The 27,082-nt window shown below is 39.0% G+C and overlaps 1 protein-coding gene across 1 annotated transcript in view; it reads left to right on the top strand.

Annotated features, from left to right (window-relative positions):
* Stt3b (STT3 oligosaccharyltransferase complex catalytic subunit B) overlaps nucleotides 1-27,082 on the top strand; it is a 70,528-nt gene that overhangs the window by 9,450 nt on the left and 33,996 nt on the right. The window contains exons 2-3 of the mRNA XM_051202032.1: nucleotides 19,452-19,560; nucleotides 21,207-21,494. Of these exons, the coding sequence (XP_051057989.1) occupies nucleotides 19,452-19,560; nucleotides 21,207-21,494 (397 nt within the window). The remainder of the gene's footprint in view (nucleotides 1-19,451; nucleotides 19,561-21,206; nucleotides 21,495-27,082) is intronic.

Raw genomic sequence — 27,082 nt, 5'->3', positions numbered from 1 at the left:
CAAAAACCATCTTTAAGGATAAGATTAATTCAAAGAATGATACGAGGTCTTTGACCTTCATGTGGAACCCTGAACTGTGTTGGGCTTGAGAACTGGTTGTCTATTAGCACATGCTTTATGGTATCAGGAAAAGTGACTCTAGTTGCTAAGGCTTCCTTTTATAATTAGAAAATGCTTTCTTATGTGAAACAAACAACTCACATGAATTTCTCTTTTGTGTCTGAGTGATTTTGACCAGATTTGGTGGTGTTTTCTGCTGTGCATTAGTATAAAACCCATGCAACTTGAGTGGATAACGTTTATTTCTTTTGTGAACAAATAATGGGCTGTCATCAAACTTAATTCATTGCTGAAGAAAAATTTAAATCTGGAATTGCCTTTCTTAAAACTCTCAATTGAGCCCAGCCAGTATTTGAATTCTGTAATTCAAACTTTAGAACTTAAGCCAAATATCCTAAGAAAGATGTTTAACATACCTCGTCATCTCAGACTCCATTCAGAACATGGCCTGGAATGATGCAAATGCCTTGAATGGGACTCCACTTGGGTAATGCTCCCGTGTTATGATAGAAATCCCTCCTAATGCTCCTGAAAGTTTTCTTATATCAATTCCCAAGTGGAGATCCTTTCCTGAAGTGTCTTAACTGTTTCAAAACATGCCAGACACACTCCTTTCGGGAAAATCGGTGTAGGCTCTATTAATAGCTCTATAAAACAATCTTTTTGTTAAACTTTACTGAGGACTGTGCAGCTGCCTAAACAGGCTGAAGCCAGTTTTTGAAGAGTTTTACAGCTGTAAAGTAAAAATACTCGAGACTAGGGGTGTGTTTGTGTGTGTGAGAGAGAGTGAAAGAGAGTGTGTGTGTGAGAGTGTAAGAGAATGTGTGTGTGACAGTGAGTGTGTGTGACAGAGAGTGTGTGTGAGAGATAAGAGAGAGAGTGTGTGTGTGTGTGTGTGAGACAGAGAGAGAGAAATTAGTAAGGCATTGTTTAGATTTCGATGCTCATTTGCTCCTGTAGTGAATAATGATTTAATGTTATCATAGAATACAGAAAAGAAATACCCTTTTGGTCAAGAACATTATTTGTATTCTCCTTGTAATATTTTACATAGTATTAGGGTGTGGTGAATACTCAGTGAATATTAAAAACTTTCTGTCATTAACTATACCCTTTTAAAAATTAACTTCAACTGGGTGGTGGTAGCGGCGGCTCACGCCTTTAATCCTAGTACTCGGGAGGCAGAGGCAGTCAGTCTAGTCCAGCCTGGTCTACAGAGCAGGTTTCAAGACAGCCAGGGGTACACAGAAAAACCTTGCCTCAAAAAAGAACTTCATCTTAAACTGTACCTGTTGTTTTGGGGATAATGGTCCCATAATAAGTCTCTTGGGTATGACTTTGATAAATCTTGAGTTTGACTATAGTAGCAGTAAAGTCATATGCATTGAACATGGTAACCTACTTTCACTGGTCCTTTAGTCTTAGGGGGCTACTTGAAGAAGAGACAATTGTGACCATCACTGCTAACCACTAGCAGTAAGGTGAATAGCTGAGTGTATGCATTAAGAACATTCGGGGGTTGGAGAGATGGCAGTTAAAAGCTGGCTGTTCTTCCAGAGTTCCTGAGTTCAGTGCCCAGCAACCACATGGTGGCTCACAACCAACTGTAATGAAAACTGATACCTTCTTCTGGCCTGTAGACATACATGCAGACAGAACACTCATACATAAAATACATAAATAAATAAAATGAAAAAAAAACTTTGAGGGAAAGTGTAATTTTAGTTGTATGAATATTTCTTACAAGTATAAATAACTCTCAAACAGTTCCTTTTCATGTTTTAACTCATTAGTTGAACACTGAATTAGACAAGAAAAACTAGTTTAAATCTATAAGCCACCTGAAGTATAAAAGTTGCATTGTTATTGAGATGATGGGTGAAAAAGATGCCATTGATAAAAATTAGTTTACAAGCTAATTTGAGTTTGAGGAATAGTAAGAGCTAAAATTATTGTATGCCAGGATATTAGTTAATATGTACTAAATTTATGCCAACAAATTTAGTTTGGTAGGGTTGGATTACTTAACTCAGTGATGAAGGTAAATGATACATAAATCCAGCAACACTTTAGGAGGCATCAGCATTCTAACCTCATTCTAAACTTTACCTTAGAGATTAAAGGATACTAAATAACAAATACTCATTAGGATGAAATAAATTGCCATCTTCATGAAAGTGTCTTTGCAGTGGAAGTAGCTTTGCTTATTTCTAATTATTAAGTGGGTCATTGAATAGTAGATTTTAGTGTATGTGTTAAATAAACCAAAATATGAGACTCTTGTCCATTTTAAAATTATTAATCAAGCTCTAGTAGAAATGATTGGTCTGTAATTTAATTACACTGCTAAATTCCATGTCATAATGCTGGTATTCCTGTGAGTTCTTGAATTGCAAACCTGTAGTGAACTCACTTTTTTTTTTGTTGTTGTTGTTGTTTAACAATACTATTTGCCTAGAAAAAAAATTCTTTATCTATCGGTGTACTTTGAAAGGAAAGTCTATAATACATGTGCAAAGCCCCAAGTTTAACCTCTAGCACAGCAAAAGGATGATGACGACAATAAAAAGAATCCTATTATAAGTGATTGGTGATTGGAATTTGTTCAACATTTTAACCAACATTGTAATATTCAGTGACTTTTTTTTTTTTTTAAACTTAATACATCTATCTCATGGAAGTATAACTTGATTCCCACATCAATTTTACTCTAGACTTTAACTAAGGGAGGCTTTTATTTTAACATGGTACACAGCTTTCTGGTATTTGAAGGAGAAACATGATAATGAACCATGTGAGATAAATGAAATCTAATCTTAACATGGTTTAAAGGTCCTATATTCAAAGTAGAAAAATGAGCTTGAGCAGATAATTAAAAAAAAAAAACAGCTATTTATTTATGGTTGAGTCAGTCACTTCATTAAAAGGGAGACATTTTTGTCCCCATTTAAGATTATTTTGGTTGGTAAAGTAACTTACTGAACTAAATATAAAAGCAGATTTTATACAAAAGGTTTTCCTTTTTAAATAAAATCACTTTAAATATTACAAAGCATGTATGTCATTGAGTGATATTAGTTAGACCTATTGGGCTTGAATTACAACATTACGAATAAATGGAGGTGTATTTGAAATGTAACATGCATGTAAATGGAATTTGTCTACTCTGTATAATTGTGAAGCTTACTGATGACATTGGGAATCTTACCCAGCAGCTGCAGAACAAGGACATGGCCATTGTCATATTTACCTATTAATTCTCTAGCCTGTCCTTTTATTTTTTCTGTTGCATCTAGGAAACCATCCTGACTTTTTAAATAAGAGATTTGATTTTTTTTTTACTATATGTGTATGTGTTTGGCAGGGCTATGTGAACCTGAGTGTAGGTGTCTACAAAGTCTAGAAGAGAATGAGGAGCTGAAGTTACAGCCTCTGTGAACCACTTGGTGTGGGTTGTATGTAACACAATAAATAAAAGACCCAGAGACTGATACTGGGTTTCAACCTGAAGATCAGGAAAGCAAGACAGCCTGCCACTAGCTTCTTCCCTCTCCCTCAGGCTGACTGGGCTGATCCTGTCTCCATGAGCTCTCACCAAGCCTCAGACTGTACCTCCACTCAGCATGGCTGGAGAATGAATGCCTCTCTGAGACCTTGCTTCTGTCTTACATACTTCCCTAATGTTGGGATTAAAGGTGTGAGCTATAATTCTCTTAGACTGACCCACTCCTGTGTATCCCTGGGTGGCCTTGGACTCAGAGATCTGTCTGTTTCTTAATCCTGAGTCCTAGGATTAAAGGTTTGCACTACCACCTCCTAGCTTCTGGCTGCTGGGATTAAGGGTGTGTGCCTGGCTTCTATGGCCTGTGGCTAACTTTGCTTTCTGAATCCCCAGGCAAGCTTTAATAAATCCTAAACAATATATCACCACAGTGGGTGCTAGAAACTGAACCTTGGTTTTTGCAAGAGCAATATGTGTTTTTAACTGCTGAACCATCTCTCCAGCCCCCATTTCCATCGCTGCCTTTGAAAACAAAACAATAAAAAGCCTACTTAACAGTAAGCTGGTAAGTTTTGGAGTTTTGGAAGACAGCCTTCTCTTTTAAAGTTGTGTGTCAGGACAGAGTGAGGGCTGTCCTGGAACTGGCTATGTAGATTAGGCTTCCCTTTTAACCCACTGCCTTTGCAAGTGCTGGGGTTACAAGTGTATACTGCCACTTCAGACAGTAATAATCTTACTTGTACACGTTTAATTTTGACTTGGATTTTTGCATATACTGGGTAATAAATTTTGGGGTTCTAATTTTTTATGAATAATGTTGGTAATATAAAACTTTTCCAATATATACATGTGTATGTTTGGTGGCTGTGTACCTGGACTGACATTTCAGGTTTTTTGGGGAGGGGTTTCTTTTTTCTTCCTTTTTTTTGGGGGGGAGGGGCCATAGGTTTTTTTGAGACAGGGTTACTCTGTGTAGCTTTGCAGCCTGTCCTGGCACTGCCTCTGCCTCCTGAGTACTGGGATTAAAAGTGCACCACCATCATCCAACTAGTTCAGCTGTTTTATAAAGATGCCATCTTACAATTCAGTGACACAGCAGACAACACTTTTTCCACCATTCTGTGGGTTGAAATTACTCAATTGTATCAACCTGCATGTTGTAAAGATTGTTAGTTGTCTCCACAGGCTGTAGCTAGCTGAGGCTAGAATGTCTTAGATGCCTGGGCATTGGTGACATCTGAAACTTTGACTTCATTAGTCAGAACTTGGCTCTCCCATGTTGTTACTTTGGTTGCCTCACTGTGTGGCTCCTGTACTCCAAGAGAGAATCCTAAAATGGGAAAAGCCAGCTGACTGAAGGTTAGAGTTGGTGCAGACTCTTAACCAATTCCAGAATATTTTACTGTTCAGATGACATAGATCTACTTCAGTGTCAAAAGAGGATCTTTGTATATAGATAGGGGTAGAATTATTTAGGACTATCTTTAGAAATTCCACCACAATGTGTTTATCATTTTAATCTCCTGTGAATATCTTTGGCCACTTTGGATGTTTTGTCTTTTACTTGCTTGTAATTGACAGGGTCTTGCTATGTAATCCAAGCGCTTTCTCCAGCCCTAGTTTCTCAAGTATTGGAGTAACAGGCATATATCACCATGCTTGGCCCTAACCAGTTTTTAACATTGTCTTTTTCTTAATAATTTACTAAGGGTCTTCATACACACACACACACACTCTCTCTCTCTCCATTAAATTGAGATTAAGCTTGTGGATATTTCATTTCAGCTTGTGATTTACCACATAGAATTATGGCATCAGTATCCCCCCCCAATACTTTACAGATTGCTGTACAGTTAGTGTATGTTAAAAGAATGTAGCCTTGAAGTCAGATAGTTTCCAAAAGTGACATTCTGTTTTAAAGAATGGTGTTGCAAAGGCATATGGTTAGTTGTCCACCAGCCTATTATATTCTTTATCAAAAGAGGCCATGGCTTAAAAAAACTTCTTATTAATCACTTTGTGATACTTTGTTAGGAGAATGCCGAGGACAGGTAGTGCTGGAGAACTAATGACTATTGAACCAGTGTTGCTCACCTTCCTCATCTCTTAGATTTCCCTTTGAGTTACTCATTTGGATCAGTCACTATCCGCATGAACTTGCATACTTGTTTCCCATAGCCAGGTATCAGTGCTCTTTCTGAGAGTGTGCTGAATTCTCAGAGGGTGAAGGGTTTGGCTGATACTTGAGATTCTTTTGCTTACCCCTACTTCCATGTTTTATCATGGAAATTAAGGTTCTTAAGTTTTGTGACCAAAATATTTTCAAAATTACACAAACTTTAGAATTCGGTGAATATTCAAATGTCTGTTCTGTATTCTTAGAACATAGTGGGCAGGTACCAAGCAAGACTGAAGTCCAGAATGCAAAGCTTGAGGGAAGTGAAACTACATTCTTTCATGCCTGAGCAAATAGAAAAATATGTGAATACATTTGTAGACACTTCCTCTCTGCTCTCAAATTAGGAAGATTTGTTTGTGTAGTTTCCAGTTATTTCAGTTCTGTGCATTCATGACACCCCAGGAGGCCCAGTGGGCCACCTCATACACATTTCTTGGATTTAATACCCAAACACAGCGCAGCACACCTATTTAAACTTTAATCCTATCGATAGGTAGACAGATCTGTGAGTTCAAGGCCAGCCTGATTTGCATAGTTAAGTTCCAGGCCAGTAAAGGCTAAGTAGTGAGACCTTGTCTTGGTAAATAAATAATAAATATCCAAAGGCAGAAAGAGGTAGAAGTTAAACAGCATTTCTCATTGGAAAGATTTCTTTTTTTCATTTTTGGCGGTGATAGATATAGTGGTGGAGGTGAAAACAGGGTTTCTCTGTGTAGCCCTGGCTGACCTGGAACTAGCCCTATAGACCAGGCTTGCCTCACACTCAAGATTTGCACTTGTAGTAAATACACAGCTTCTTGGAACTTTGATTCATGTGCTTGGTGTGACAAATTTGTGTAGTGCTGGTTCTCTAGAGTCTCAAGGTCTGAGCAACTTAATGAGACCAAGTCACAAACAAAAGACTCTGATCTGGGAGTGCTATCCACCAGTGACTCCCACCATTGCATGTAGAGGCTTTGTTCATTTTTGTTCTTTGACTTTAGGGTCATAAAGTATTAATTACTCTTCCCAGAAAACCGAATGCAGTGAGTCTGTGACCCTGTTAGCTTGATAAATTACTGGTGTCAAGTAATTTGGCAAAAAATGTCAAATTCCACCATGTTGAGTGTAGTATGGGCCATTTGTAAAACAAAACTCAGTAAGTGGCCTTTGCCTTTATCTTGGTGTCCAAGTTGAGTATTAAGACAGAGTACTTAAGGATGCCAGCTTGTGAATATGCTTCCTCTTAGTCTTGAACTAAAATGTCCAAGAAGGCTTGATTACACTCCCTTCTCTGAGTGGCCACTTTTAGTTTATCCCTTGTTACTTCCCCACCCCCATGAGAACATTTCTTGTAAAATTATGTTCATTTTGCTTTTGAGTTTTAGTTTACCAAACTAATTTCACCATAGCAATTTGTAGGTCTTGGACATTATTACTTTAGATCATGTTTACTGTATATGTTATTTCTAAAGCTGATGAATTTTTTTCCTGGTTTATATATATTTATATGTATGCAAATACATACTATTCATATAGCTAATTAGAAATCCTGTTTATGTAGTACAACACATAATTATGTATCTATAATAATACGTTTATAATATACGTTTATAACATTGTATATATATTTAATAGTTATTTATATAATAAGATACACATGCTTTTCTTTATCTTAAGTTTTAGATTTAGTCTATATTGGACTTAGTGGAGCAGAGCTCATTAGATAGAATCAAATATTTTAATGTACTAATTTTTTGGATTATATAATATATCAACCTCTTATTTGGATAATTTTTAGCTCTTGTTTACTTTTTGTTTCACCAATTTTTTTTCCATTTATTTTGTGTGGGATTGGGAGTGCTTACATGCCATGGCACACAGGTTGGAGGACAGCTTGCCAGAGTCAATTCTCATTCTACCGTGTGGTTTTCATCCACTGAGCCAGGTATGGTAGGGTGCACATGTAATCGCAGCACTTCGGATGCTGAGGGGGGAGTATTCCAAGTTTGAGGGCAAGCTGGCCTCAGAGGAAGAGCCTCTCCCCAAACACAGCAAACTGCATGTCCTTGATAGTCCAGAGAGATTGTACACTTCCAGGGGCTGCCGATGGGAATTGACAGCAGACAGATAAAGCAGATATTATCAGATGGGACTGAACCAGGGCCCTTGTTTGTGGTTAATGTGTATTGTGAAGTTCTGCTGTGTGTTGCCTGGTCTTTTTGGTTTTGTACATGTCACTTTGAGGGAGAAGGGTGGGAGTGACTTAAAGGAGAGTGTCAAGACAGTTTCAGACAGCACAGACAGCCCTTCACTTTCTCCTGTTGCCATCACCAGTAGAGAAGCAGGGGTTTTGTCTCAGTACATGCCCTGTCTGTTAAAGGTCTTGTATCAAAGTGGCCCAACTGTCAGTGAGTGGACTCAGGGAGCATCATTTCAGGGTCAAGCGCCTGTGCACATTTATGGTGTATGGCAGTGGCTGTTTTGGCCTTTGACTTGGTTCTTTTTCATGTGTCATTTGTAGTCCTGTGCTGTGGATATCTATAGCATTCTAGTCGTGGCATTCCTTTGAGTTTCCATATCCTAAGTTACAAACTTGACTATTGTAGTCACTTAGACAGTGCTCTTAAGGTGTCAGGTGGTGCAAGTGGGTTTAAAATTGCTTTTGCAGCCATAGCGAAATAAAGCAGGCTTCCTATACTGGCTTGCCCATAATGAATCTGTCTGAAATCTAGCCTCCTTGGGTTTTGGATCCTGCCACTAGGTGGCAAGGATAATAAAAGGCAGACAAATGCCAGTATTAGTGTATGCTTAGTTGGTGCTGTTCTCTAGCTTTGCTAGTACTGAATTTGGGGTGAGTTTTGGAGTCTCTTCAACTGGAGGACTTACCTAACTCTGTAAGACAGCTATAAAACTTTTGGATCTTGAGTAGAGTTGGTAACAAAGCAAAGGAGAAGGAATGGAAAAGTTTTTGACCTTGAGGTAATCATTGGTCATTTTAGAGAGTATTGTGGTGTTGGTGTTGGTGGTATGTTTGCATGATGTGTCGATGAGGGTTCACATGCCATGGTGCATGTGTCAAGGTCTTGAGACAACTTTGTAGAGTCTGTTCTTTCACATTTACATTTAAATGGATAGAACCTTCTGGGAATGGTCACCAGGCTTATTGTGACAATTGCCTTCACCTGCTGAGAGTCTCTCAGCTGACAGTGTTCTGACCTGCCTTGCTTCTGTTTGCGCCTTTATTGAATTTGGCCTCTCTGTCTTGATTCTGTTAGGCTTACTTTAGTGTCTATAACTGGTTACTCTTCTGGTGCCACTGTTTACTTTCCTACTGACTAGGTTGAATACATGTTAACATCCACGGTTTTAATGGTCACTTATAAAATCCTAGAACTGTATATATAAAATGGAGAACTTCAAACTGTCCATGTTAATCTTTTTGCCAAATTGATTTTTTTAAAGATCTTGTTTGTTGATAAGACTTGAACAGAATGATGAGAAGCTGAAGGGTAGCATATGATTACATGATGCTTTACAGAACATTTGCTCTTGTAGCTCAGTTGATAGAATGACGTGCATGAACCCTGGGTTTAATCCCTAGTACCACATAAATCAGGTGAAGCTGATGTGGTATATGCCTATAATCTTCTAGCACTTGGGAGATGGAGGCAGGAAGATTAGAAATTCAAGGTCATCCTCATCAACATAGTGAGTTTGAAGCTAATTTAGGATATGAGACTTTGTCTCAAAAGGAAGACTTCTGGGTCGTGTGACAGGCTTTCACCACAGACTCCTTGCTGATGTTATATAGACAGCCATATTGACAAGTACAAATGACTTTAGGGATGTTCCAGTCAAGAATTAAGTCACTAGAACCCTCAGACCTGTCACCTGAAGTGAGTCTCAATTCTGCTAGTAGCCTAAGTGAGCTTGGAAAGGGGTTATTTTCCAGTGGTGCTTCCAAAGGAAAACCAGGCCTGTCTGCATGTTGATCGGAGCTGCATGCACTCTAAGCAGAAGATCTATCTATGCTGAACTCACCTGGGATTGTGATCCATGGAAGTATGAAGTAACAAGTGAATACTGTTGGAAACTACTAAGCCTGTGCAACTTGTTGCACAAAGGTAGAGAACTAATACAAATGCTTGCTTCCCGTCTGCTACTCCCTAACATATAATCTCAGTTTCTCTAGCCTTACTTTGTCTTAGCATTATGAAAATGGTATGTACATTTTTGAGCCCTTATCCGTGTTCTTTTCTGCTTCTAGAACATTTCTGTTTTCTTGCTTAGTCCAGACCTAAGATAAATGCCAATTTTAGAGGCCTCTGTGAGTCCTGTAGGTAGCAGACTTTGTGAGGAGGCAGAGGTGCCAGTGCCAGAGTGGTATGTAAGATAAGAACAGACAGAACCTGGCAGGAAGACACTAGGACTCTTGCACATTGCTGGTGGGAGGAGTAATGATGATAACTCCCATGGGAAACCCTTAATGTTTTCTAAATGCAAGTTTATAGCCTAGAAGTGGGATTACAAAGCGTCTACCCAGAGACATGAAATACATGATCTTAACGACCCCAGCCTATACGAGAATGCTTAATCCGTCAGGACTATGACTGTTCTCAACTGGGAACATCCCCACAGCAGAATACCATCTAGCAGAAAAAAGGAACACATGACTTTGGCATGAGTGACTCTCACAAACATGTTATGTTCCTCTCATGTAAAGTGTAGAACTAACCAATATATATAAAAAGAAATCATAATGAACAGATGAATGTATGTGGTGAAAGAAGTCAAACTGTTTGGAAAGGTATGTGGTGGGAACTTTCTAGGCTGGTTTGGTGATGACAGCTAAGGATGGTGATATGCATATGCTATCAGCTTGTTGAGTAAAACATGAAGATCTGCATGAAATTCTACTCCAGTTTTTTTTATATCTATGTAATATGTTGTATGTACTTGTTAGTAAAGCCAGATATGCATGCTCATGCAGGCCTTTTTCCTTGACTACTCTGTCCCTTTATATATTTTCTTCATTTTGAGACAAGGTCTCACTGAACTGAAGCCACAGGTCTGGGCTCTCCTGTCCCTCTCCTCACCATCTCATTTCTTGTTAGAGGCACTGCCTGAGCTGCTTCTCCATCCCTGACTTCAGATTTTCAAAAAGAAAAAACAACATTCATAAGATTCAGGTGTCTTCAACATTAGGCGGTGTTCTTTGGTTGCGGACTGTACTGTTAATGGTCAGATACAGCCTGCAGACCAGAGAGCAGGTGTGCCTCTGTTGTCAGCTACCATTGTGCATTCGTGCACAGTGTCCAGCTTCAGTTTTGCAGTGAACACTTACTTGAGAACTATAGTTTTCTTTGAAGAAAAAGATTTGCAATTTTGTGTTTAGTGTTTCTTTATGTAGCATCTAGTATTTTTCTGTGCTAGAATTCACAAGATGTGCCTGTGTTAGAGTTAGCATGCTCTGGATATGGATATGGTTTGAGATAGTGTGGATGCTGCATTTTTTTGTTTGTTTGTTTGTTTTGAGACAGTTTCTCTGTGTGGCTTTGGAGCCTGTCCTGGAACTGGTTCTGTAGACCAGGCTAGCCTTGAACTCAGAGATCCACCTGCCCCTGCCTCTCGAGTACTGGGATTAAAGGTGTTCACCACCAATCCCCGACGAATGCTGTATTTGTAAGCACCTACAAACATCAGATTTCCCTAAATGCATGGGAGTTTATTTTTTTTTAGCAGATGAACCATTTGGTTCTGAATTTCATGTTGCTGCCTCAGTGTTTTGTGAGAAGATAAAGAAGAGAGGATAAATTGCTGTGTGGGTTGGTTTCTGTTTGGTTTTGTCTTTTTTTTTGGATGCAGGAGCTAGTAAACAAGAGTGATAGGAAAGCAACTGTGTGGTTAAATAACACCTTCCTAACTGATACTGTCTTTGTCTTCCCGATGAAAATAACTAATTATTAAATGACAACATCTAGACCAGAAACTTGAAAAAATAAGTTCATTTGGATCACCCCAAATTGCCCTGTTGTGGGGACCCAGTTTCTGAAACTGTGGAAGTGGGCTGGTGCAGCTTGCTGAGTCTGATTTCATTTTTTTTTTTTTTTTTTTTTCTTGATGCCATCTTTTGTGACTTACATTGAGGGTATTCAAAACCAGTTTGAAATTGTCCACCTTCTAGTGAGGGAATCCATATTTCTATCATTGTCTGTGGCTGTCATCCAGAGAGAGTAGTAACCCTGCCCTTGCCTCTGTTTGCTGTGATGCTTATGTTGCCAGCTGCCAGTTTTGCCAACTTGTGAGTAGCATAGCTAGCCATAAGGTTGGCAGGAAATTATTCCATATTGAGCACTTGCCTGTACTGAACATTGTCGGTGCGTTTGATGTATTTGTTGTGTCTTAGCCTCGTTTCTGTTTTTACTCTATTTCTGACTTTTTGGTTGGAGAACTGTATCGTAATTCCTGGGCTCCACTGACTGGCCCCTCTGCTTCTCTATTCCAAACCATCTCTGTCAAAGTGTAAGAAGGATAAAGAGGAACCGGTCTGTGTTAGCAAACCTGATTTTTATTAGAGTCAGAACATGCTTGTTGTGGGTGAGGTGGAAACTTTTAAGGAGTTTGGGAATGCCGGAATCTGAACCTGTTAGCCTTGGCATGTCCTTTTACCTTCTCTCTTGGCTCTCCCACTTTGTCCACTCTGTGTGTGTGTGTGTGTGTGTGTGTGTGTGTGTGTGTGCACATGCATATTGTAGGTGTGTTAGATAACATTTCGGTGATTGATCATGGGTTTTCTAATAGGGACTCATGTTTAAGCAGGGTTCTTTAGGAAGGAATATAGGGCTCTAAAGACAATATGTTTTGTTTAATGATAGGGTTTCTTGAGTTTTCGTTCTACAGCCTTTGCTGCTGTGTGGAAGTTGGTTTTCTCTTCTAGGGTACTAGAGTATTATCAGCCAGGGAAGAGCTGAAAAGTGAATTATGTAATGAAAAAGATGAGTTGCCCCTTAGAGTGGGGTCATACTTCATAGTTCATGACGACATATTTGTGTAATCTAAGAGTTAAAGCCAAAAGAACTACAAATTACAGTTCAATTTTTTCCCTAGAAAATTTTGATTAAAAAAAAAAAAAGAGGTTGGTTTACTTATTTATTTATTATGGATAGTGTTCTTCCTCCATGTAAGCCAAAAGAGGGCACCAGATCTCATTATACATGGTTGTGAGCCACCAAGTGGTTGCTAGAAATTGAACTCAGGACCTCTGGAAGAGCAGTCAGTGCTCTTAACCTCTGAGCCATCTCTCCAGCCCAAGAAAATGATATTTTGAGAAAGACAAAAACAAATTTTCATATAAATGTTATTTCTCCCACTTCCAAAATGTGGGTGTATGGGTTTCTCTCTTATCAGTAATAAGCTGTAAAGATTGACAGAGAATCTTGACATAAATCAAATGTGGTTTTTAAATTTAGTAAAGGACAAGGCAATAAAAAGAAGATTGAGAATGAGTTGTTAAACTTTAATAATTTGTTCATATCAGGATACGTTGTGGAAGATGTTACTGTAACTCACAGGACAAATAACAGCCTTAACCTTTCAGCTTGCCTGTCTGCCTTCCGTTTGTCCTGTTCTGGCTGCTGGCTGCCTTTCTTATTCCCTACCAAACCCCTTGCCTTTTTTCCACCCCTTTTGACTTGGTGTTATAATTTCTACTAAGTTTTTGAGTGTGTACATTATGTATTAGGAAGGTTGTAGTTTAAATAGGAATGACTATCATAGATTCATGTGTTTGAATGCTTGGCCCATAGAGAGTGGAACTTTTGGCTGTGGCCTTGTTGTTGGAGGAAGTGTGTCACTGTGGAGATGGGCTTTGAGGTCTCATAGCCCAAGCTACACCCAATATCCAGTGTCTCCTTCTACTGCCTGTGGATCTAGATGTAGAATTCTTCATCTCCATCTCCTTCCAGCACCATGCCTGTTTGCATTGACAATCATTTTAATAAGTTATGAAAAAATAGTGCCACTCACATCCCTCCTCAAGAAGCACACAATAGTTGGTTGATAATATACATTTGGATGCTCTTGGGTGGGGGGGAATGTGTTTTAGAACAAAGGACAGAGCTGGCCCGTGGGAAAATTGTTTTTCTTTCAGTACTGTTTGAAGCACACTTGGGTACTAAAACCTGCTCTGACTTACTGTGTTATCCCTAAACTAGGAGAGAATTATTTTCCAGGTTTTCTGGCTCATTCTTTACATATATACCATATGATATTAAAACAGTGGGTGGGGTCAGAGCTCAGTGATAGAGCATTTGCCTGGTATGCTTGAGACTCTACATTCCTTCCCGAGCAGATTAATTTCAGCATAAGGACAAAATCTTAAGTGGGTGTTGATGAGAGCTAGGGTGCCTAGAGGAGTGACCTGTTGCAGACATGACTTGTGGTGCCGGCCAAGAGCTGTGAAGTCCTTCCAGGGTACAAAATCACCCCCCTGCCCCCAGTGTGCATGAGGAGGTGAACTTTGCAGTGATGTTTTGAAAGCACCAATTAAGGTGGGCCAGGGTGTCTGGAGGCAGAATGGTCAGACCTTTGAGATCAATTATGAGTTTCAGCTGAGTGAGTGTTTGAAGGTTGATACAGTGTGTGTGGCAGGTGAACTCAGAGAGAGGCTATGCTACAAATGCTCAGAAGAAGGTGATAAATGCATTCCATTTCAATTTATTGTCTAGGGAAAAAAAATAGCCTTACAGTTAACCTAAAGCCTCTTATGCTTGTTTTGGATTGAATTTGTAGTGTTGCAACTAAGAATTTACATGAAAGAAAATAACCAGGCTATACTTAGCAGAAACAACCCAATCTGCAACAGATTTGTAGTAAGTTATAAATTTAGATTGTGGTGTTTCCTGTTTAAGGTAACCATGAGGGAAGCAGACATTTATTTAGTATGTACTTTGACCAGGAGCCAGGATTTTCATAGACCTCAAAGAAACTTTGGTTTCTTAATTGAATACTGTTTAACAGCAAGAAAAACTTGTACACAAATAGACATATTACTGTTTGCTGTAATCTGTGTAAGTCCAAACACCCATTTAAGTTTGAAATTAAGTCCCTTTTGAGTTCATGAAGGTTTTATTGAAAAAATTCTATTCCTTAAATTGGAAAGCCAGTAGTTTATTTCATTTTGAAACTTAGTAGTACATGTTATTGTTAAATACTTAACTTTGAATAAAACTGGTATTTACCTGTAAGTATTTAATTTTCTTTTATGAGTGAAAAGATTGGCATTTGCAGGGATACTGAAGGGATAGAATGAGACGGGAGTTTATGACCTCTTTTAGACAGTGTTCTTAAAACTGTCAATTTTTGCGATAACTCTTCATTTTTAATACCAGGATATTCATTTTTTTCACATTTAAAATGTAGTAGAATGTAGTGATGTTATAAGTGCTAATAAGTATATGCAGTATTTTTAGTTAGAGTCTTTTTTAGATAAAAAGATGACATTAGAAATGAGATTAAATCTAAGCAAAGGTATTCAAGTTTTGTAAGGTGAAATTGTAAAATTTGTGGAGCAACATTGAAGGAGAATTCAGTAAATGAGTATCAGCCATGTTCTTGAATTGACTATATCCTGGTTATAAAGCTGCTAATTCTTTGATTTGAGATTAAGTGGAGTTTGCCAAGTACGTTGGGTGGAGCTGACAAACTTGCTTTAAAATTAATATGAAAAATCTGAGGCAAGAGGAATTTGCTACATACTAGAGGTACATAGTAAGACCCCGTATCAAACCAAAAAGAAAAAATAATGTAGAAATTCAAAGAGACAAGGCAAAAGCTACTAGTAAAGACATTCCCTCATATTTCAAGATTAATTCAAAACTGTGGTGATCAGTTCCAGATTTGCTAGGGATCTAGTGGGTAAACTCAAACTGCTAACGGGAGAAGAAAATAAGCAGTGTCGTTGTGACCACCCTATTGCAGAGAAATGTGTGTTTTAAGAGTACCACAGGGAGGAGACTGGAGAGGAGACGGTGGGTGGGGGGATAAGCAGCCCAGCCACTTCTCAGCCACCACATCAAGTGGCACACAACTCCAGCTCCTGAGAGTCTGACGCCCTCTGACTTCCACAGGCATGTGCATGTACACGGCACACATAAACTCAGATGCACATAAATAAAAAGGGACTAAGTATTTTAAAAATATCATTGGCTTGTTAAGATTGCTCAGAGGGTGAGGGCACTTGCATGCTGAGATGACCTGGTTTCAATCCCTGAGCCCCGCGTGGTAGAAGGAGAGAAAGGATGCCTTCAAGTGTCCTCTGACCTTGGCAAGCCTATGTCTACTTCTGGGAAATACTGCAATTTAAAATACCACTGGTGGGGTAGAAGGAGACTCTACAGAATGAGAGCTGATTTATAAGACTGATAAAGAAAGGTGCTCAAGATTTACTCAAATACAGGCAGATGTATGAACTTGAACACATGAGATACTTTCTCAGGGCTGCCTTCTGCAGCATAAACTAAGAGCAGCACTTGTACTTCCTACTTCCATTTCTTTCCCTTTTCCTTTTTCCTTTTCTTTTGGTTTTTCGAGACAGGGTTTCTCTGTGGCTTTGGCCTCAAACTCAGAGATCCATCTCCCAAGTGCTGGGACTAAAGGCATGCACCACTAACCCGATTTAAGATTTATTTATTTGTTATGTATACATCTTCTGCTTGCATGCCAAAAGAAGGCACCAGATCTCATTCAAGGTGGTTGTCAGCCACCATGTGGTTGCCGGAAATTGAACTCAGGACCTCTGGCTGGAAGAGCAGTCAGTGCTCTTAACCGCTGAGCCATCTCTCCAGCCCATGTGCTTCCATTTCTATTCAGGTTTTTAACCCTTGACTAAGTGTTCAGTAAATTCTTAATGCCCTGCTTGGATCTCAGGAATTCCAACGAAAGTCACTTTGGAGCGACTTCAGTGTTGTGGTGACATGGCTGTCTGACTGACAGATGCCTTTACTGTCTTATCTATGTAGAACTGCAGTGTCAAGGAGATACTCTTCCAGCGAGTGGTCAGTGCAAACACTGAAGAAAGTACACTTTGTCCTTTAGAAACGTGCCAAGGTTCAGAGAGGGAGTCAACCAGGCTAACAGGGTAACAGCAGTGCCCCGGTGGTCGTGGGGCTTAACAGTCTAAAGATGTGGCATCAGGGGGGGTGAGTGAGATGAGTCTGCAGGACTGAAGATCAGCAGGCAAAGTCGGGAGTTAGCGTGGGGTAAGACTTAGCAGTCATGTGAGAGCTTCCACTACTTTGGTGAGAAGTAGATGTGGAAAGAGGCCTGTGGGGAGTTTGGTGAAGAGAGGTGTAGTGTGGTTAGGTTGCATTTGTGGTGGTACACAATTAGAAGGCTAACAAGAGCTGGGCAGTGGTGGTGCACGCCTTTGATCCCAGCACTTTTGAGGCAGAGGCAGGCAGAGCTGTGTGAGTCCTGGGCCAGCCTGATCTTACAGAGCAAGTTCCAGGACAGTACAGAGAAACCCTGTCCTGGGAAAAAGACTGACAAGAGTCATGGAAGCTGATCAGGTAGTCATTTTGGTGTCTAAGACATGAGGGAAAAGGGTGACACCTAGACTCTGAGAGCAGATGCAGCATGTGTGTTTGGCTTGTGGGGGGGGGGGTGTCTCAGGTGTCCTGTCATGGGCTTGTTTGGATGTTGAGCTTGGCATTGCTACCTTTGTGGCATTTGCAGGGTAGGGAGGATATCACCTAAGACAGACAACTCTGGTTTAGAAATGAGAAGGAAGGTCCAGGCAGGGAGGAGATAACATTGCATCATAGGCTCAGAACCTGGGTAAAACTCAGGTCTCTTGGGGGAATTTTAGAGTGAGTTATCACAAACCATCGTTACGTAGCAGATGATGTTACCTGTAGAGAGAGGAGCAGCTGCAGTACCTGAGGACAGCCTTGGTACTGAACACGCTTCTGGTTTGTAAAACACGTTGTTTATTAATCATTACTTGGAGTACTTTATCATGGAAAAATATGTTGAAAATTTTAAGTCTTGATTCTTGCTGTGGTACGGTCTCTTCCATTCAATATCATCACAAGATTTGAGGATGTCACTCTACTTTTTCTAGTGTGGTGCTCTTGACTAATTGTTGTTTCTAAGTGCATCTGGAGCACTTAAAAGCAAGTGGTTTCCATGTACGCCGGTGATTGAGGCGTCTGGGCTTGTTTATTGAAGATAATTGTGTGGTGTGGGGATTTCTGTGTTGCACCAAGGAGAGTGTAACTTTTGATCTTAAAAATTCCCTTTTCAGAAAAGTTTTTAATATTACTCCATTGCTTTACAGCATTGACTAGTTACGCATATTTTCTTCTCAGTAGCAAAGTAGCATTTTGAGTTTTATGTTTGGAGCCTATTCTGCCCTCCAGCCCTTGTAGAACTTAGTGATTTTTACAATGAGTGTGAGAACTTCTGGGTGTCTCTTGATTTCTGTTTTTCATACTTTTTTACCTTGTACTTTGCCCTTTACTTTTATCAGTTAAAATAGCCCATCTGTGATTAAACTGGATAATCATAGTTTTCCTTAAAACTTGGGAATGGGTCTTTTACCATATGTGTTAATCATAGTAGTTGTAGCTTCATAGGTGTTATATAGTTTGCTCTTCATAGCTACCTCACGATGTAGGAGCTGTGAAGAAGCTACAACACAGTGCTTAGGTAGCTTGCTGGTCAAAGCCATAAAGCATGTCAGTGTGAGCCAGGCATGGGGCTGAAACCTGTAACCATCAGGCTCCTCTGGTGATGAGAGCCATGGCCTCCTGTAGAGCTCTTGTTTGCATTTGTTGCTGACTTTCAAGGGTCTGCGCTTTCAAATGTTGGATTTAAGGTTGCATCAGCTGGCTTTCCGCTGCACTTCTGTTCACGTCCTTTGTCCTCAAGTCACCCTAACATAGACAGATGTCTCCACTGCATCCTTGCCTCTTGGCAGTGGTAGGGGAAAGAATCTTGACTGATGGATGTACTGCCATCACCCTGAGTGTCACCCTGACCACTTGTTGCTGGTCTTTCCTGCACTCCATACTTGCTTTATGATAATGTGGAGGAGCCCTGAAACTGCCCTCTACACTTTGCATTTTTCTTCTGCTTATATTTTGGACTTTGGTTTCCTTAGTTTTATTTCTTCTCATTTGTCTTTTTCAAATATAATTTCTCTTTAAAACCATATTCTGTTTCTTGGTTATGTGGTGCTGGGGGCTGAACCTAGGGCTCTAAACTGAGCTACACCGCTAGACCCATGTTTTCACTGTGCTGGCATGATCTGCTCTCTTAGTTTTTAAGCCATTATTTTATTGTTCTATATAAGTGTTTGGATGATACATGACACATGCTTCCTCTTCAGTTTGATGTTATCTTGTTAATGGTTCTTAGTCTTTTTGAGTTATAGAGTATTTTCATGATAATGAATTCTGTGCATCCCTTTTGTTCTGGTTGAACCCCACCAATGGTCACATGTTAATTTGAGCATTACTAGTTCCTCTGGATTTAAGACCATGCTGGTGGTGTAATTAGTTATGTTAGAGATATAATCTCAAAATATTTTCAGATTTTTTTTTGTTATTAAAGCTTGAGAAATGTTGCCATCCATGATACACATATGAGTTATATGTAGCCATATATCAACTATAAAGAAAGGTATTGTATTAACTAGTTTTATAACATTTCCTTTTCTTTCCCTAGGTTTAACTATCGATCAACACATCACCTTGCTTCTCATGGGTTCTATGAATTTTTAAATTGGTTTGATGAAAGAGCATGGTATCCTCTAGGAAGAATAGTAGGTGGCACTGTAAGTATGTTAGCTATTTATGTTAACTGTAAACTCTTGAACAAACATTAAGTGCTGATGGGATGGTAGTCTTTAAAAGTGCATATAGGCTGGGCGTTGGTGGCGCACACCTTTGATCCCAGCACTTGGGAGGCAGAGGCAGGTGGATCTCTGAGTTCGAGGCCAGCCTGGTCTACAGAGCTAGTTCCAGGACAGGCTCCAAAGCTACACAGAGAAACCCTGCCTCGAAAAATAAATAAATAAACAAATAAATAAGTAGTGCGTGTTGTTCCCAAATACATCCTCTGTGGCTAACTAGCTAATATTATTATAGTTTATGTATATAGACAATCTTAAATTTATGTGAACATGCACTTATGTATGTGCACCCACCACATGTATGCCTGGGGCCTGTAGAGGCCAGAAGATGGGTTGGAACCCCAGGAGGTGAAGGTATGGACAGTTGTGAACTACCATGTAGGTTAGGTGCTAGGAACTGAACCTGGATCCTCCCTGCAAGAGCAGCAAGTGCTCTTAACCCCTGAGCCATCTCTCTAGCTCCAAGTTTGAATATATCTTTTTGTTAGGAGTCTTTGATTTTGAACCTTTCATTCAATACTACTTTGTATTTTGTTTTCTTACGATAGGTAAGACATGTGGACATGTTGATGTACATTGAGAATTACCAAATCCATGTCTATTTTGTTTGTGTACTGCTGACAAAATCATACAGTAGGACCCTAGTATTGGATATGAAATGGAGCGAGAGGGTTTTTTTTTTTTTTTTCCCTCCTCAATCCTGTTACTCTGTGCATTCTTTGGGCATTGAATATACACTCTGTGCCTGTACTGTTCTTGACACTGAAAAAGAAACTCTTACTCATCTGGAGCTTGTATTCTTGTGAAGTGGAGCAGTTGAAAATAAGATTTGTAGATAGTGTGTTCAAGGATAATGCGTGCGAGGAGAGAGCCAGGGCAGGGGTGAGTTAAAGACTAGGGGTGGGAGGCTGCTGAGACCTGCAGATTTGAATAGGACAACCAGGGAATGAATGTGCAACCATTGTGGTTTGGGCTTGGGGATTTGGTTGTGAGTGCAGATAAAAACCCTGAGGAATAATTGAAATGAATATCCCCCAATACCAAATCTTCTTGTGTTCACTGTCCTTCTCTTGGTATAAAGGTGGGTGTCCTCATCAATACTTTGGACATAGAACTTTAAGCCTTTAAATACTCTTTTGGTTTCGCCAGTAACCAGTCCTTGCCAGAGGTGCTTACTTTCTGGACCTTGGATTTAAAAGTACGGGAGACTTATAATTATTTCTCCTTTTTATGTATACACAGTAAGAACATGACGAGAGTGTTAAAATGCCAGGCCTGAAAAATACATGACTTAAGACAGTGCTCAGGAATGAGGAAGATAATTAATGGAATAAGCACCATTACTTTTGTTTTGTTTTAGTCACACTTGTTTTATATCCTCTGCTTTTTATTTCAGTGTATATTCTGTGTATGAATTTGTTCTTTGTACCTATTCCAAAAGTATTTTCTTTTGTATCACACGAAAGGGGACGTTCTTCCTCCCCATCTTACCTACAAATATTTGAGGACTGTTCTCTTTAGGCCCCTTGTTTTATATGTAACTAAATTCCTTTCTTCTCCTCCTCTAGGTTTACCCAGGGTTGATGATAACAGCTGGCCTTATTCATTGGATCTTAAATACATTGAACATAACAGTTCACATAAGAGATGTGTGTGTGTTCCTTGCACCAACTTTTAGCGGCCTTACATCTATATCTACATTTCTGCTAACCAGAGAACTTTGGAATCAAGGAGCGGGACTTTTAGCTGCTTGTTTTATTGCTATTGTACCCGGCTACATATCTCGGTCTGTAGCAGGATCCTTTGATAATGAAGGCATTGCAATTTTTGCGCTTCAGTTCACTTACTACTTATGGGTAAGTACCACTTAATGCTTGGCTATCATTAATGCTGGTGTCCTTCTGCCCAAAGTCTTTAGGTTGGATATGTGTCTTTTACCATTAGAGTTGCACACAGATCTGTCACTATTTATAATACATTTAACAATTTAAGGCACACCAGGCATTTTTCTGTATATAACTGGATTAATGTCTATAAATTTTAATTTTTATAATAACCTTATTATATCTACTTTGTAAGGAAAAAAGGATAGCAGGAGCAGCCTGTCAGCTATACACTTGTTTTATGTGTGAATACTTTTTATACTGTATTTTTAGATCACTAGATGAATGACAGCATCACTTTCTCTTTAATAGTTACTTTAAATTCCCTTAAAAGCTACCTGGCAGGCCAGGAAATGATGGCATAGACCTTTAATCCCAGCACTTGGGAAGAAGAGGCAGGCAGATCTCTGAGTTCAAGGCCAAAGAAACCCTGTGTTGAGGAAGAAAAGTAAAATAAAATAAAAGCTCCCTGGCTCGTGGGTGTTTTTGCTTTGACCTGGAATTCTAGGAAGAATGCTGCAATGTGATCTATAGAGTCAATCTCTTGAACTTGAGTTTCAAAGAGAAAAGCATCTATGTCAGTGAGTATGACGATAACAATCACCATCAAAAATGTCTTTAAAACCTTTTATTTACTGCATGTAGCTGAGGGGGACGACAAAAACACTACCCCCCCAAGTTAAAATTTTGCAATTTCTATTTAAAACCTTTTAAGTTTTCATACTAAAAAAATAATGCACATGAGTGTGACTAGCTCTCCTTAATATAATGCCAGTGGGAAAATGAGTTGTAGTCATGATAATGATGTAAATTTGAATGTAAAATTGAAAGAATGCACATTAGATGCCCTTTATGCAAAAGTACAGCAATGAGGAATTCATGCATCAACTTCATAACAGGTTTTTTTCTGAGGATATATGGTTGACATTGAGGAAACAACATTAAAGGACATTCAACCTATGTTGGTTAAATTCTTTTTTTTTTTTTTTTTTTTTAAATAAAATTATCTGAAGTAAATAATGGCATTGATTTGAATTTGAAAGTCTGGTAGATAGGTTGGTAACTGTTTTAGTCATCTACGTTATTTTATCTCATGTTTGCTGTAGGAGAAAAAGTGCCCTATTATGAGAAATTTGTACAACAGATAAATATGAAGGAACAAAGCTCACTTAGGAATAACTCACTTAAAAATAATTAACTTACAGTTGGGCATTAAAAAAAAGGAACATTGGGCATTTAAAAAAAGGAACATTGATTGTAGTTTTCTAGCCACCTTTGCCGCTGTATTACTTTGTAACAGAGCCTTGGTATGTGTCTGAGACTGACCTCAAATTCCTGATTGTGCCTGTGCCTCCCAAGTGCTAGGATTGTACTTGTGTGCTATCCCTGGCTGATGTATAGTTTTTATCCTTCATTTTCTTTTAGCACATCTGAACTATTAAAGTAGTGTCCTAACTGAAATCTCAACTACCTTTAGCATTTAAAAATGTTTCCAAATTGTAATAAAAAAGTGTTACTTTGATCCTTTTTAACTTATTGTTGTACAACTGTCACCACCATTTATAGAAAATTTCTTCAGTCTAAAAATTGTTCTAGTACCTCAATCCTGTACCTGTCACTTCTTCCTCCTCTGTGTTCTGTGGTAACCATGCATGAGCATTTTAAGTTTTTTATTGCTGCTGGAGTATGATGTAGTCATCAATGCTCATGTATGCTATGGCGCACATGTGGAGGTCAGGACAATTTTGTGAAGTTGGTTCTCACCTACCACCTTATATGGATGGGCTCTAAAGATTAAACTTATGTTATCTGGCTTGCAAGGCAAGCATTTTTATACTTGTCTCATCTCACTGCTCACTGGTTTTCTCTTTTATGGATTTACCTAGTCTGGACATTTCACATAATTGCAATCTTACTACATAGGATGTTTACTGTCTTACCTTTTGTGTTTAGTACATATATCTATTTTTTTCTCCAGCTTTTTTATTATAGTAAATTACACCATAACATTTACTAAGTGCCATAGTTTAGTAAAGTTATATATCCTTGTAATATTTTTGTAACCATCCATATCATCCACTCACATCTTGTAAAATACAGAATGACATCTCCCATCAACTTGTCTCATTGACTTTGGCTAATTGAATAGACAGACTCCTATAGTATACAGCTTTTATATAACAGTTATATTTTTAGTGTTTTTATGGGGCCACTATACCATTTTCCATAACTGACATTTCAGATTTCTACCAACAGTGCAGGGATGTTCCGATGATTCCATATGTGTACCGGCACTCATTATTTTGTGGCTATTTCTCACCATATGCTGAGCCTAGCTTCAAATCCCCAGTACTCCTGCAGCCTCAAAAATAGCTGGGGTTCCATACATATACCACAATGCCTGGCTTGATTTTTCTGGTTAGTTGATAGTAATGCTAATGGGTGTAAGGTAATGTAGCTAGTTCTGGTTTGCATTTTCCCAGTGGGAAGTGGGAAGTACTTCTTTGTGTTTCTGGTAGCCAATTAGGTATTTTTTGTAGTATGCCTGTTGAAGTCCTTAGCTCATTTTTGAATGTGATATTTTGCTTTTTTGTTGTTGAGTTTTAGGAGTTGTCTGTGTATGCTTGATACTAATCCCTTGTGGATTAACTATTTCCACATATTTTATCCCATTCTGTGGACTGCCCTATCAATGTCTTTTGATACATAATAATAATGTTCACGGACCTCAATTTGTCAGCATTTTCTTTTGTTCCGACTTCCAGAAAATCATTGCAAAATACTTAGCTGTGAACTCTTGCCCTCTGTCACCTTTTAAGAATCCCATAGTTGTTCTAAGCTTTATATTGAGGTTGCTCCATTTATTATGCTTTAAGTGATGTTTAAACAGGGGTTCTGTAATATGGAAAAAAATAAATGACCCGGAGACTTCAAGCTGAAGATCAGAAAAGCAAAGCAGCCAGGCACTAGCTCCCACTCTACCTCAGACTGAAAGGCGATCCTGGCTCCACCAAACCTCAGACTGTTGCCTCTCCTCAGTGTGGCTGGAGAATCCTGAGACTTCAATGTCTTCCTATCTTTTATACCTTTCTAGTGCTGGAATTTTTTCACTTTAGGACTGGATCAATCTTGTGTAGATCTGGATGACCTTGAACTCAGATCTCTCTACTTAATCCTGAGTCCTAGGATTAAAGGTGTGTCACCACTGCCCGATCTCTATAGCTTGAGGCTGTCTTTGCTTTCTGAATCCTCAGGCAAGCTTTAACAAAATATAAATAAATTATATCATCACAAGGTTCAAGTTTATTAATTTACATGTTGATTTCCATTTTTCCTCATTGGATGATCTTGGTACCTTGTCATTTGTCACACGTGCCAGGGTTACGTAGAGCTGTGTGTCTGTCTTTCTGCCAGCACCCTACTGTTTGACGTAGCAGAACTTAACAGTACATTATGAACTTGGGAAGTGGGAGTTCTCCAGCTTGGTTCTTATTCACAATTGTTTTTTTTTTTTTTTTTTTTTTTCCCTTCATATTTAGGGTTCCTTGGCAAATCCTCTTTTAACTTCGAATTGAATGGTCTTAGCATTCTTGTCAAAAGTAAATCCTTTGTGGTGTATGTGGTGTATGGCTTTTCTTCGGAACTCGCCCATCTCATTGTACTTCTGCCCATGTCTCTTTGTCCCAGCACTGCGCATTTGGTTACAGCAGCTCCGTAGTGAAATTAAGGGTGTCCAGGAGACACTAGATTTTTCCTGGCCCCTCACTGCAAAGCTACAGTGCATTTCCACCAGTGGCCAGTAAGGATGACCCTAGCCTATGGCCTTCCTAGCCTGGTCTGTTTTTCTGATGGCAGCCATTCTGACTGGGTGAGATGGAATTGTATTGCAGTTTTAATTTGTACTTTGGCTAAAGACACTGAACATTTTTTCATGTTTTTATTGGCCATTTGTTTTGAGAACTGTTTGCTCATTTGTTAACTGGATTCTTTTTCCTTTTGGCATTTGCTATTTTGAACTCTGTATATCCTGATTATCAGTCCCCTGCTAGATGAGTTGCTGGTGGAGATTTTTTTTTTTCCCCCATTCTGTTGTTTGGTGATTATTTCTTATGCTGATCACAGCTTTCTGTTAGATTGCTGCCAAAAAAACATTGTGACTTTGGACCTTAAATTTTAAATCATCATAACTAGGCTCAAACACCTCTTTATTAAAAGGAAAATTAAAAGCAGCACATTTTGCCAGTAAAAAGTAAGTTCATATATTTTAAATTCCTGTGGTGTAAAACTCCATGTTTTGAGATTTGACAAATTCTTGGGAAGTGTTTTTGACATATTGCTGGTTTTGGAAGTGTCTCCCTGCAAAAAAAAAAAAAAAAAAATTTGTGGAGTGGCTGGGAAAATGGTTGTCAGTTGGGAAGAGGTCAGGTGACCATGGTAGGTGCAGCAAATGTTTGTTATTTGTTCAACTTTTGAAGCATTAATTGTGCAATGTGCCTTTAACCATTGCCAGCCATGGGCATAGGGTTTTCGTGTTCCTCATTAATTTTCTGAGTACACTTCGCAGATAAAATGGTTTTGCCAAGGTTCAGAAAGCTGTGCTGGAGCAGACCATAAGGAGACCAGCAGGCATGATTGCAACTTGTTTGTGAAGCAAGTTTGTTTTTTGAGGAGTGCTCTGAAGTCTTTTGTCGAGTGGCTAAGTTGAGATCACATGTGGCAATCTGACAAGGAGCAGGTTTGTCATATAGGAAGATGGTCGGTCAAAGTGATGAGTGTTTGGATTTTCAGTGAGTTCACAGGCTGTTTTGTTTTTGCTCCAAATTTGTTGAATGGTTGGTGTGGGGTTCTCAGCAGCTTCTCGGGTAGTCATCGTTGTAAGAGGACTGACTGGTTTCGATGAGTACTCTCATTTGGCTGTTGTCAACGTCTGATGGCAGCCACTATGCTCTTACTCTAGTCTCCTTTACAAATTGTCTTGCACCGTCATTGTATGTATATTTGGTGGCAGTTCCTGAGCCAAATTCTTTGTTGATGTTTATGACCCATTTTGAACTTGAATAAATAAGTTGAGACAGAGAGAGAGAAAGAGAGAGGAGAGATCGATTCATTCTACCGTGGCAGGTTTCAATGATGAGAAAGCCACAATCTTGAACCAGTCATAACTTGATGCCATCCCATTTGTCAGTTGTTGCTGTTATTTCCTGAGCTGTGTTGGGTCCTTGTTCAGAAAATATATCAATCTGGCGATTCCTTCCCTTTTTTTCCCTCTAGCATGTTGGAAGTTTCGGGTAGGTCTTAGATTACAGTCTTTGGTCCACTTTAGATGGGTTTGTATCTGTTTTCAGCCATTAGTCTCTCGTTCCTCCCCACAAAACAGCAGTCTGCCTTTTCCTTTGTGTTTGCATGAACTCCGTGTAAAGAATATATATTGACCTTTATTTAATATTTAGTTTTTTTTCCCTTAACAGATTTTTCATTGTTGATCCATACTTCATGTATTTTTAAGTTGCATATATTTAATTGTATCATAGCAGATTATATTTATTCAGTCTTTAGTTATT

The sequence above is a fragment of the Phodopus roborovskii genome, unplaced genomic scaffold (genome assembly GCF_943737965.1).
Source record: "Phodopus roborovskii unplaced genomic scaffold, PHOROB, whole genome shotgun sequence".
Lineage (NCBI taxonomy): Eukaryota > Metazoa > Chordata > Mammalia > Rodentia > Cricetidae > Phodopus > Phodopus roborovskii.
Note: the sequence above shows the minus strand (reverse complement) of the source record. Positions and strands in the feature narration are given on the sequence as shown.